At 44.6% G+C, this 14,205-nt stretch overlaps 1 protein-coding gene across 1 annotated transcript in view; it reads left to right on the forward strand.

Moving 5' to 3' along the window:
* znf512b (zinc finger protein 512B) overlaps window positions 1-14,205 on the forward strand; it is a 54,170-nt gene that overhangs the window by 23,281 nt on the left and 16,684 nt on the right. Inside the window, exons 5-9 of the mRNA XM_076275638.1 lie at window positions 1,716-1,894; window positions 3,215-3,582; window positions 7,795-7,864; window positions 10,485-10,624; window positions 11,703-11,830. Coding sequence (XP_076131753.1) covers window positions 1,716-1,894; window positions 3,215-3,582; window positions 7,795-7,864; window positions 10,485-10,624; window positions 11,703-11,830 — 885 coding nt within the window. The remainder of the gene's footprint in view (window positions 1-1,715; window positions 1,895-3,214; window positions 3,583-7,794; window positions 7,865-10,484; window positions 10,625-11,702; window positions 11,831-14,205) is intronic.

A 14,205-nucleotide genomic window follows, 5' to 3' on the forward strand; every position in this document is an offset into this window, starting at 1 on the left:
TCCCAACCTTAGTCCTCATTTAATCCATCCCCAAAACAAACCACACACACACACACACACACACACACACACACACACACACACACACACACACACACACACACACATACAGACAAACAGACACACACACACACACACACACACACACACACACACCATCAAGCCATGATTGACACCTCACTATCCTGACGAACCTCTCCTGGCTGGAATTTCCCAGCATCTACATCCTCATGTGCCAACCAGCCAACTGGTGTTGCCAACCAGCCTACCGGCACTGCCAAGGGCTGAACTCTCTTCCTCCCCTTGTCCCCCAATACTCACCACCCTCACTCCCCACATACCCCCACTCTCTTGCCAAAGCACCCCAACCCCCTCAACTCGTATCCACCCCTCTCCCCCAAAACACACCAACTAATGACTGAAAAGAATAGACCGCCTACATTCAATCAAAGTTGAAACGATGGAAGGAGCTAAAAAGCATGCACGCTCTGGTTCCAAATGTACTCTGACTCTGGCTCCAGTGTTGCCAATATGGCTGCCCAATTGTGGCTTTATGTTCTAATAAGGTAAGTGCATGACACCGTGCTGTCCATACTCTCCACAGTCATTGACGCCAGTCCCCTCCCTTATTGCCCCTCCCCTCACCCAAAGCACCCCCCTCCTCCTCCCCTCATGCCCCCCTCATACCACCCAGTCCAGATTTACACCACATGTCCTGCATATAAGCCCTCAGGCCCGAGTGCTCCCCCAGACAAGCGCTGGTGTGTGCAGTTGTCATAAACACAGACACAGCAGACCAGGAGCCTCTTTGAAGTTGCTGCAAAGTGCGTTGCCACGGCGGCGGCGGCGGCGGCGGCACGCCAGTACAGACACGTTGTTCTTCCGCTGTTGCCGTCTGTCATCTTTACCTCAGAGCACATCAGAGTAGCGTTACGTCAGGCCCACTGACAGGACAAACACAGTGGAGTGTGTTCTCTCTAAGCCTGCGGGGCTGCTCTGCTCGGAGGCCACTCTCTGCCAGCGAGTGACTTAGTGCTAGTGACAGATGGATGTGATACGTGCAGGTCGTGAGCTTAAAAAAGCGGTGTGTCGGGCAGGTAGATCAACAAGCACACTGTAGCACACTATAGCAGCACAAACCTGTGCAGCAGTGGAGAGGTATTGTCTGTGTTTTAGACACTATAGTGTGTAGAAAATAAAAACTACAATCAATGTCCACTTCAATGCAATGTTGTACCCAGTGTATTTTATTGCTGATATTACTTTTTGACTGAAAGTGGAAGGATACAAGGATACAAGGATACAAGGAAGTTTATTGTCACATGCATATAGTTACTGGATATAAGAAATGCAGTGAAATTATGTCTGGTATCAGCCTATTTGTGCATTTATGGGGGGGGGGGGAAGTGCAGTAGAAGAGGGGTTTAGTAGATTAAGTGGCAAGGGCTGCATAAAAAAAGGTGGGGGAGGATTGGGATTGGGGAGGGCACCAACAAGGAGCACCCAAGAGCAACAGACGTGCTCCTCTGAGTATAAGTGTTATAAAGTCAAGGCAAGTCATATATCTATGCAGTACATTTATACACATGTATAAACAGCACCAAGGTGCTTCACAGGCAAGGTTAATGAATGTACATGAAAAATGACCCAGACTAAAAGCCTAGAGATGAGAATAAGAAATGAGCCCACCGTCTCAGTGTCTTCCTCTGTGTCAGGCGACCGTGGCCGAGAGACTGAGGCACGCATGCCCTTACTGTGAGGCTGTGTTCGCTACCAAGGTGCGTCTGCAGAAGCACAAGCTGTGGAACCACCCGGAGAGGGTCACCATGGAAACCAAGACCGAATCCAAAGGGCAGGTGCAGAAGGGGCCGGCGAAAGGGAACGCCAAGAAAAGGTGAGGCCTGGGGAAAGAAAAGATAGAGGAAAAACAAACACCATCCTTGTACACATACAAAGTGGAAAAGACAGACAGAAAAGAATGCCAGACCTGACAGTTCCCCTTTTGCGAGGTGGTTTTCCTGACAACAGCTGCCACAGTAACCAGCGGACACCACTGTCCAACTCAGCTTTCCCATCATGCACTGCTGCTAGACAAGGCCATTTTTGCAGACTGGGGAGCACTAGTAATTATTCACGGCCTCATCCTGCACATTACACACACACACACACACACACACACACACACACACACACACACACACATCTACCCCCCTGTCTCTCTCTATACCTCGCTCTGTCTCTTTCTGTCTCTTCCTATACCCCTCCCTTTCTGTATCTCTCTATACCCCCCCCATCTCTCTGACTCTCTTTCTCTCTCTATTGAAAAGGGTTGACTCCTAATTCTCTCTGCATCACTAAGAATGTGTGTGTTGTGAATTCATTTTCATCACCGTTCAGAACTGGGAAATTGTCACGGCCCTGTGCATTTAAAGTAGTCTGTCACAGTTAATCCCTCCAGCTTTGGGACGCCAGAGCCAGATGCCTTCAAAGGCGGCCGGGCAGGCAGGCAGGCAGGCAGGCAGGCAGGCAGGCAGCGGCTGTGCTCATGCAGACGCCATCACATTGCAGGGAAAATGGAAAGCGCTCAGTGCATAAATTATGGCACTTCTGAGTGTAGAGTTTTATTATTCGTCTTTTTTTTTCTGCCAATGTGTGAAGAGAGTTTTTAGTGTGTGAAGTTCAGAGTGAATTTGTGAGTGTGTGTGTGATGCACAGTTTGTTAGGTTGAAATGCAGACTGTGTGTGTGTGTGCGTGCTTGAGTACAGTATGATATATATATTGTGCCATATACAGTATGATATACTTGTACAATGTTCTGCAGTGTGTGTGTGTGTGTGTGTGTGTGTGTGTGTGTGTGTGTGTGTGTGTGTGGAGTTGTTACTATGTGAGTGAGTTGTGAGTTTCTCAACTTGGGGGTTTTTTAGGGTGTGAAATGCGTGTGCATGTACAGTATGCTGGTTTAGTTTCAGTATGTGTGTGTGTGTGTGTGTGTGTATGTGTTGTGCATGTGTAAAGTATTTGTGTTCATATAGCTTTGTAAATGTGTATTTGTATTTGTATCTAAAAGGTATAACAGACAAAGTGGACAGTGTTTGTGTGTATCTGTGTGTGTGTGTGTGTGTGTGTGTGTGTGTGTGTGTGTGTGTGTGTGTGTGGGTGGTTGGGTGTGTTTGTGTGATTGATTGAATACTCTCTCTCTCTCTCCCTCATCAGGCCCATGGAGAGTGGCCCTCCGTCCCCCATGTTCATCAAGGTGAAGAAGACTCAGGAGCCATCACAGCCGTCCCAGAACGGAGAGTGTACCGCCACTGCCACCTCCACCGCCTCCACCACCTCGCAGAGGTCCGACAGGAAACAGCAGCAACAGCATCCGCAGCCACATCAGCAGCAGCAGCAGCAGCAGCAGCACACACACAGTCACACACACATGCAGACGCACACACACATGCCGCCGCAGCAGCAGGAGCAAGAGCAGGCGTCTTCGTCAGACACCTCACCGAGGACCCCTGGGGGTAGCGAGAGTGACGGGGGCAGTTTGCCCCCGTCCTGTCCGGAGGAGGACCCCGAGAGGACCAGGCACAGTAAGAGTCCCCTTTACGTACACACACAAATACACACACAACCCTCTCGTACCACCAGAACTGGAAAACTTTAGCTTCTCTCTTTGTTTTGGGTCAGCCTGTGCACTTAACACAAATTAGAATAGATATGTGACAAGACTTACACTTTTTGAAGCTTTCACCTCTGTGTACCGTTGCTGACTGACCCTGCCACATCTTTGCACACACACACACACACACACACACACACAAACACGCAGCCCTGTCGCACTACCAGGGGTGGAAAACTTCAGCTCCTTTCTGTGCTTTGGGTCTGCCTGTGCACTGAACACAAATTAGAGTAGATATGTGGTAGGACTTTACCTTTCCGAAGCTTTCACCTCTGTGTACCGTTGCTGACTTCAGTCGAGATGAAGGGCTGCACTTTCACACACAGGGCTGGCTGGGTTTGCATAGGGGAGGAGAGCGAGTCCCCAACATGTTCCTGTCCGTTTGCATTGACACTGATATAAACCTGAGGGCATATGCTCAGGGGGTTCAGTCCTGTATCGTCATTTACATGCATTCATTTAATGTGAACTGATATAGTATATATAGTATATATCAGTATATATTAGTATCAGCCACTAATGGCATGAATAAATAGTAATACAATAGTAATAGGCCTTAGTAATGGTTAACAGTAGTAATAATATAGTAATAGCTGTAGGTGATAGTGAAACTCTAATAGTAGAGAGTTATATTTGACATAAAGATGTGTGCCTAGAGGGTTGTAAAGCAGTGATGAGGTGTGCTTAGGCAATAAGCCCAGAGGGGTCGTAGTTTACACTGATTTTAGGACAGCTTGGCGTTGATAGGCACGACGCGCAAGCGGAGTTGAGCGGACTCGAGTGGCTTATTGCTTTTCTAAAATGGTTACTACATATATCTGGCAAGATTTCATGAAAAACGGCACAACAACGAGAAATGTAACGATTTATTCATAGAAAATCGTTCTTCTGCCAAGAAATATATTTCCTCTATCTGAATGGTTGCCGAAACGCAGCTACTCTAACTTTTCTGTAAGTTGTGGTAGGATTTTACACCGGGATCGAACGCGATTCAGCCCGATCATAATCAAGGACGGGGAACTATCCGTTTTAGAATATCTGTCATCTCACTTTGAGTGCTTGGGGGAGTGGAAAAAGAGCAGCGTAAATACAGTCCATTTATCAACTTGTACTCGCAGTGGAAAGGATCTTCTGACTCACATGCATTTAGTTTAGCTTCCTGTTTGTGGCTGTTTGAGGTTGGCTGATGGTATTGTGCCTTTAACAGCCATGTGGTTAGCATTGTGTGAGTGTGTCTGTGAGTGTGTGTGTGTGTGTGTATGTGTTTGTGTGTGTGTGTTTGTGTGTGTTTGTGTGTGCATGCTGTTCTGGCTGTGAATGTGTTGCTATTTCTGGCGTGTGTTTGGGTAAACGCACCTCTCGTCATTAGTCAGCGGTGGGCCCCGCTGTGTGAGCTGCAGCAGGACACAGGGGTGTGTGTGTGTGTGTGTGTGTGTGTGTGTGTGTGTGTGTGTGTGTGTGTGTGTGTGTGTGTGTGTGTGTGCAGATTAGTAAAAAAAGTGTATGTGCTTGTTTGTGTGTTATAATGTGATGTAGTATGTGCATGAGAGTGTGTGTGTGTGAGAAAGAGAGCAAGAGAGGTGAGCATTGTTGTGAGTTTGTATGTGCTTGTCTGCGTGTGTGTGTGTCCGTGTGTGTGTGTGTTTTCATGTGTCTGAGTTAGATAGGACACGGAGGTGAAATTTCTGCGTCACCACCATCGCATGGCGTCTCCTGGCACTAGCGATGGGTGCAGAGATGAGAATGTTGCGTGAAGTCCCAGCTCTGACAAAATGAGCCTCAGCCTGGCCAGGATGACAGCTCAGTAGAGGGCTCTCATACACACCAGCCTCACCCCCCCTACACACACACACACACACACACACACACACACACACACACACACACACACACACACACACACACACACACACACACACACACACACACACACACACACACACATATTCTTACACATTTCACACACACATCACTGTACACACTTCTGTCTCTCTCTCACACACACACACATCACATACACGTTTGTCTATCTCACACACATACAGTATGTACAGACACATATCACACACACCCACGCACACACATTAAGCACACGCACACACACACCACAGGAAAACAATTGTAGTGTGAAAGGACTGCAAACGCTTTTCATAACCACAAGTTTTAATATGAGTTCCAAATACAATGGACATGTCTAATACACACACAGTTACCATGTTATGTTATGTTATGTTATGTTATGTTATGTTATGTTATGTTATGTTATGTTATGTTATGTTAAGGAGTAGAGTAGTTTGTTTGCACCCTGAAACATGATATCCTACTACTTATAACATGTTTACTACTTCTGCATGTGGTGCTCTAAAGATATCCTGATATGTTGTTTTGTTTTTATCCCAAAGCACTCTTGTTTGTGTTGCCACTTTCTGTGTCACTTCACCTCTGGCTAGTGCGTTTGTGCAAGTAAAAAGCCAGTGCTTCGGTTGCTAATTATTTTTTTCCCACTTGCCAACCCAAAGGCCCCTTTATGTTGTTTATGTTTTTGATCTACTGAATGATTACTTCCAGTGCTATTACAACCCTTTGTTACTGAGTGTGGCTTTAAATCTAGCTGGAGTATTTTATTTTTGAACAGCGATTAAACTTTTGACCGGGTATATGTGTGAGGTTTCAAGTTATGCGGTTTAAATTTACTGACTCGTGCCAACAAATCAGGACTTTTATATTTTTTTCTGATTTTGGTGTGTGCTTGAGAAAGAGAGAAATCAAGGGAGAGAGAGAGAGAGAGAGAGAGAGAGAGAGACTGTGTGAGTAAGTGAGTGAGTAAGTGAGTGTTTTAATGTTAAAGAGAGATTTTCTTTGTTTTACATTAAGTCATTTTCACACCTGGTTTATTTAGAGTAGTTGAATCGGAACCTGGAGCGTCCCCCCCAAAGATTAGTTCAATTGGGTATAATGTGAAAGCAGCAATGGCACCCTGTTTCGGAAAAAACTAAACGGACTGAGACCGGCCGTAGGAGCTGGTCTTGGCTCGTTTCCAATCCAACTGTAGAGTGGTTCGTTATGTAAGCTTGTGATTAAATTGTTGTACACATTGTACACATTTTGTCCAAAGCCAGCATGATATTGTATTTGTCGAGCCTTTCCTTTGTATGCCCAAATAAAGCTCATCAGTGAAATTGAATGCATTCTGAATAAAAACTGTGCAAAAATAGGGTAGACCAGTTTGCTGACAACTATTGGTTTGGGATAGTGTGCTAACTTGATTTAGCAATGTGCTAAACTGGGCTATTTGATGCTCACATATGGAATGATGAGCAACGTTATCCAGGAAAAGGCTGACTTGGAGTTCTGAAGAACTTAAATGTTTAATTGATATTTGGGCCGATGAAGAGCTATCCTGTAGCCTGGGTGCCAGCCGAACTTAGTCTGACATCGTCAGGCTAGATATCCTGGAGACCACACAGAAAAACGCATCTGTGATTAAGTGTTAAGGGACTTCGGGATAGTGTCTTCAGACTTCGGGATAGTGTCTTCACCAATCAGAGAACAATTTAATTGCACGTGGGTTTGTTTGTAGAGAAAAGTTCATCTCACGTGGGGTTGTTTATATCATTTATTCTGCTCTAAATGTTGCCATGTGAACACAAAATGAACTCAGGGACAATGGAAAAAAAATAATCTATTCAGTACGTGGTTCGGAACAAAATAGGTATGAAAGTGCCCTTATATATTGTAGAGTTTCTACATCTAAAAAAAAAGAATGAAAAAATGGCCACTCAATTCAATATAACCCAGGCAAGTCATGTGGTTGCTTCGACTGAGTTATGTGGGCATGTAATGTGAACTTTATGTGACACTATGCATATACGTAACTCAACCAAAGAAACTAGATGAAGTGACTTGGTTATGTGGCGGTTGAGTGTGCTAATCTCATTTTTACAGTGTAGAAACTGTATGATAGAATTGTCTTGAATTTCCCCTTGGGGATCAATAAAGTATCTATCTATCTATCTATCTATCTATCTATCTATCTGATAGATAGCAGCTTATTTAGCATGGCATGGTGAGGCCTGTTTAAGTGTTTGATCCCTCTTGTATCTCTGTGTCCTTAATGAGCCAGGAAGGAAGCAGAAAACTCCAAAGAAGTTCACTGGAGAGCAGCCCTCCATCTCTGGTACATTTGGACTCAAAGGGAACCCCCCCCCCCCCCCCAGACACATTTACAATACATTTACATACCTATACATTCACATTTTATACCAGAATTTTACATGCAGAAATACATTATATTTACATGATACACATTAATTTAGCAGACTGTTTCATCTACTGTAGGCTATACTTTATCTATAATGCACTACGTTTATATTACAGTACCACCTTACATTCCCGTTTAACTGATCTCATGCAAATAAGAAATTAGGCTATTCCTGTCAACAAGGTGTCTGAAAACAAACTGAACTGTGTCCAGCATTATCCCCATTACCTGTGAGGTGATGTGAAGATATTGATTCTTGAAATGGAGCTGTGTGGAGTTTATGGGCTCCATAAGTAGGAAGACAGCCTCACAGTAAAATGCTGGAGCCCTGACAGGATGGCCTCTCAGCGTGTTGTTCCAGTCGGTAACATCCTGTAGGCCCGGCCCTGTGTGTGAATCAGCATTTTTTTTACAGCCGCTGTTCACTGTTTAAGAGTGTGTTTGAACCCCTAAGGTACTGTGGGATCTGTGTATCCCTTTTGGTAATACACACTGAAAAAAGATTAGCACATGCAACATGCCCACTCAAGTCATCTTGCTGCTACGCTATGTTATGTGAAAGTGACGTGTCAACTTCATAAAGTTATTGCACCGTCATGAGTTGAGAAAATGAATTCATAAGATGAATTCACTGGGTTATGTTGTGCTTGTTAATCCTTTTTTTTTAAACAGTGCAGTTAGCCTATTTTCTATTGTTTGCTGGGTTCCAGCAGTGGAATATATAACACTACAGTACTAGCGTCACACTAGAGATCAGAGAGCAGAGTGTTGAATTTTGGAGTCGAAGTTTGTTTGAAGACAACACTCACTAATGTCAGTTCATGGCCCAGTAATATTTTAGACACGCTGAAGAATCAAACAAAGCTCTTAGATTCTAAACAGGGTTCGATGACCAAAGGAACAACAAGGGCACTCGTGGCTGCACATCAAAAGCTCATCATCACTTAGCAACCACACAGAACTGTGGATGTCTGGGTGCTGTTTTACAGATCACCCCTTTGCTCTTCTTGCAAGTCCTCTGTTTGTGTCAGGGTTGATCCAGCTTTTCAAATGAGTCGGGGAATATGAAACTGAGGTGGGTGGGTGGGTGTTATCAGATGGCAACTTCAAAGCGCCCTCGTGCCATCTGGTTTTGATTGGGCTCTTTTTCCCTGGTGTGGTAATCGCTCCTCCCTGGTAAAAGGGTGATTACAGAGGTGTTTAATTTCCTGCCACAGCAAAGAGACCATGGTGACTCATGCTGAACAACAATGTGTTTGCCTTTCAGTGTGTGTGTTTCTGTGTGTGTGTGTACAGTATGTACTTATGTATCCATTAATTAGTATCCCCTTGGGGATCAATAAAGTATCTATTTATCTATCTATCTATGTATATATACTCTTTTGATCCCGTGAGGGAAATTTGGTCTCTGCATTTATCCCAATCCGTGAATTAGTGAAACACACTCAGCACACAGTGAGGTAAAGCACACACTAATCCCGGCGCAGTGAGCCAGATTTTTTTTTTCTTCAGTAAATTTCCGTTAACGGTTCCCGAGACACTGAAAGACCGGGCTGCATGAAACTTGGTGAGCATGTAACCCCTCAAGGATGACACGGAACCATCGTTTTCCGTTTTAATCCGTCCCCCATCCGCCGCACCGGTCCCCCCGGAGGGTAGGTCGGCCACAGTTTCCTATGAAAATCTTGAGAACAGTAGGGCCTAGAATGACCAACTTTGTTTCGTATGTTGGTCTCAAGTTGGTCTCTAACTCTCACCTAGTTAAAAATGAAAAAGCAAAAGCACAGATAAAAACACACACACACACACACACACACACACACACTGCGGTACATCTAGTTAAAGAAGAATTCCGGTGTGATATTGACCTAAAGTGTGTTGAAACATGATACCAAGTGTGAACGTACAGTATGTCTCATAGCTCATCTCGGCTTGTCCCCTGCACTCATAAACCTGGCGCTAGTTGCTACCAACAGCTTTTCGATGGGGGTGCCTCGGGCATCGGCCTAGCCATGCAAATAAATCACTATTTTACACCATTTACGAGGCTCAAAGTAGCTCCATACTTCATTGGTAGACTTCCGAGGGCCTTGACATTTAAAACGAGACATTGAGAACTTTGAAAAAGCACTGGTAGTTTATTTACAAGACGATTTATACAGACAGTACCTTCTGGAAGTTTACCGTTTGCCGCCATCTTGAATTTAGTCACGATAATTCGAGCGACGAGTATGAATGGTACGAGTACGAAACAGGTATGATAAGGGATCAGATTCCAAAAATAATTCCGTGGAAATGCATGGATTCCACAAGTGTAATTAATTTACATACCTGTTTGTGTGGATGTTGGCATTTGTTTGTGTGCGTGCGTGTGTTTGTGTGTGTGTGTGTGTGTGTGTGGGTGGGTGTGTGTGTGTGTGTGCATCTGTGTGTGCACATGCATATGTGTTTATGTCTATGTGTATGGGCACATATGTTTGTGTGTGTGGTTGTGTGTGTGTGGTTGTGTGTGTGCGTGTGACTTGTCTGATCACATGTACTCACACTCATATAGGGATGAATAAAGTGGAGGAGAAGCTGAAAGCTGGGCGGGCAAAGAGGCCAGAGGGAGGCCTGTTCAACGAGGAGCCCCCAAGGAAGCTCCAAGCCCCAGCCTCATCCAGGAGAGAGACCCCTCAACCTCCAGCCTCAGGTGGGTGGGCCCACACCACACAGCCTCTCTCAGCACCACCCCAGAGCAGGCCAGGGAACCAAGAGTTACGAAACCCATGCAAACCAGACAAGGTCTGCTGGTTCTTCATTGTGATTGGCTGAGTAGCATTTGATGTTGTTGTAAAGAGTTCCACTGTGCATTGTGCCTAGCAACACCCCTTCTCTGTTTTAAAATGACTGTAAACAGTGTGACAGTCATTGCTTACATTTAGCCCTCGTGATTGTATCACATTAATATCTGGAGTGACCAATGATCAGAAATGAAGATAACTTCCGAACTAGTATTGTTGAACTTGTTCTTTTGTACTGTTTTTTGTCACTTTTTCAACTGACTGACAGGTTTTGAGAGTTGAAAAGCTCCACCTTGACACATTAATATAAGGGGCTACCATACTCTCATTAGTCATTAGAAGTGTAGATATCTGTTGTATCAAGTGGGTTGCTGTTGAGCTTTTACTTTTGTTCTAGTTCTGATAAACTTTTAGTTTTACTTTACTTTTAATTGATTCTGACAAGATTTGACAGAAATCGCCTTTAATTCCCAGTAGGCCGAGACAAACAGACAGACAGACAGACAGACAGGCAGCGATGCTTAAAAGTTGAGATAGTGGTGAAAAGTTCCTGAACCATTTGTGTCTCTAGTTCCACTGAGTTCTGATGGATCCAAACAATTATCCGTATGCACAGATCCTCAGCTTTTTAGTGTCATACATCACCATGTAATAGGATTGGTCAAAGCAGCATTTCTTGATCAGTTCTGTCCATGCACATCGGATCTAACTTTGCACATAAAACCACATATGTAACTGTGTTTTGCACAGTAAAAAATGTTAAAAACTCAGAAACATGTCAGAAACAGCAGATTGACATTTCAGTGGATATAAAATGATTTAAATGCACTTCTTAATAGGTCACTTATCATAGCAATACATAAAACACCATAATTCATATTCTACTGATGACCACCTGTCTAAAATTGCCCTATCTGCCTCCTTTGTGCCCCCCTCTGCCTCCTCTGTGCCCCCCCCCCCCCTTGATCTCGCTGTGCCCATCTGCAGGCCCCCCAGCAGATGCACAGTGGCACAGTGCCATCTCTGAGCGGGGAGAGGTGGTGTGCCCCACCTGCTCTGTGGTCACCAGGAAGACCGTGTCTGGTCTGAAGAAGCACATGGAGATCTGTCAGAAGGTGAGCAGGAGGAGATCCCATCTAATCTAATCTATTCTAATCTGAGCTAATGTAATCTGATTTAATCTAAGATATCCACAGTTAGAAAAGGCCAGAAGAGACAGGATGCATAGTGTGCAGAGAGAAAGAACTGATGCAGACAGAAGGTTTTCGTTAAGGTTTCTGTTAGCTTTAAGTACAATTTTACAAAGGGCTAAACAGTTATAAAAAAACGAGTAATGGAAACAAAAAAGTATTGCAAAAAAGTTTATACACTTGCATTAAGTGGTTTGTTAAGTTGATAAAGCAATACTTTTCTAAATTGAAATGGAAATACATTTTTTTCACATTTAGGTGAGTCACATGACATGAAGAGACAGAATTATTCTTACAGTTGCTAACTATGAATACTAACTATAACATTCAACATATCATTTATTTAGTTAGTTCTGGAACATTGGATGACAGTTTAAAAAAGAATCCAACGAGTTTCTATTTGTAAAATCAGCACACAGAAAATGAGCACCATAGATATCTATGATCAGCACCATATATATATATATATATGTAGATGCCACATTATATATATCTATGATCAGCACACACCTGACATCACAATGGCTAAGATCACAGGAGGTGAGACATGTTCCACTGAGGACAGTTGATAAATCACACTCACCGAACCCAGCAGGGAGGTCAGCCAGGATATCCTTTTCCTCACTAAAGATTTCCATGATTTTACCCGCAGAGCCTCTCAGAAAAGAGCCACACACAGCATACCATCACCCAAAACCCTCCCTCAGCTGACTGATTGGCTGTTAAAAAACACTCTTGGCCAATCCAGCGCTTTTCCATCAAGCTTTTCCACTGCTTTCAATCTCTGTGAGATCTGAGAGGACATGTTGACTGCTTAGCATCTGGCTAGTCCTCTTACTCTGTGGTCTCAACTTGAACCTGAGGCCCGAGTTTGTGTCTAAATCTGTCAAGCACTGGATTCGTTTTCGTAGGGGAACTATTTCCTTCACTGAGTTCAGGTCACCAAGCATTGATGATAGCTGCAAAAGTCATTCCTGTATTGATGTTGTGCCATGGCAGAGGCTCGCTATAGCCGTGGGAATTGTCTCCAGACAGCGTTGGGGAAAGACAGGAATAAGAAGAGGCTAAAATGAACAACAACAACAAACAACCAAAACAACAAATGTTTTTTCCCACTGAACATGTGCTGTGGTGTGCTGTGTGCTGTGTGTGCTGTGGTGTGGTGGGGGTTAGTCTCAGACAAGCCTCAGGCACCTGAGTGTATTACACAGACACCATCCTGCTCATCTCCAGACACACAGGCAGACACACACACACACACACACACACACACACACACACACATACACGTGCCCAAACACACACACACACACACACACACACACACACACACACACACACACACACACACACACACACACACACACACAGTCTGCTGCAGTGCATCTGGTCTCATACCTAACGCATTCCCAGCCACGGCATAGCAGCTGTCATAACCATTTGTGATCGCCTCTTTATCCATCACATGTAATTCATTTATTCAGTTTGAGGATTTTGTTTCTCAACTACGAATGACTGAAGCCGCCTACGCTCCTAAAAAGTCTCAGGACGCCATGTGTTCTTCTCACACTGCACATAGCCTCCTCTGACTAGAGATAACATCTGTTTTTGCTTCCACCCCTACCACCACCACCCCCCCCACACACACACACACACACACACCCTCCACTTCAATCCACTGTACATAAATTTACTCCCACTCAGCTTTAGTGTATGCCAAGCTCAAGTTGCGCTTATCTCCAAGGTAATATGTATATATATATATATATATATATATATATATATATACTGTATATACACACACACTAGGCGTGTGTTACTTTCAAGCTGATTCAGGATTTGTCTTCGCGTAGGACCAGCTGTGATTTCAACTCTTATTTTATAGTCTTCATCTCTTCTTTTTTTCTTCCCTTTCCCACTGAAACTCTACACTCCCCTCTGCCTCCTGAGCCACTCGGCTGTTTACGTGTGGCCTGACCGCAGAGCTCTCCTGGGTGGAGAGGGATTCAGGCATGCAATTAGCCACCTCACTCTCTCAGGACCCCTGGCTGGAGGAGAGAGGATCTTGGGGGGGTGGGCAGGAGGGGGGCTGGGGACCCATTAGATGGAGTCTATTGATTGGCCAGCTCTGGGAGTGGAGAGACACACAGAGAGAGAGACAGAGAGAGAGAGAGACTGGAAGTTCTGGAAAGAGGCAGAGATTGGAGGAGAGTGTCAATGTGGGGGGGGGGGGGGTGAGTGGAGATGGGGGAGGGGGGTCTTTATGGATCCTGGCCCCCTGGTTTCATGACTCTATAAAA

Source organism: Alosa pseudoharengus, unplaced genomic scaffold (assembly GCF_046254945.1).
Source record: "Alosa pseudoharengus isolate Yale_2024_CS ecotype anadromous, Long Island Sound unplaced genomic scaffold, YU_APseudo_1.1 YU_APseudo_1.1_scf_9, whole genome shotgun sequence".
Taxonomy (NCBI): Eukaryota; Metazoa; Chordata; class Actinopteri; order Clupeiformes; family Clupeidae; genus Alosa; species Alosa pseudoharengus.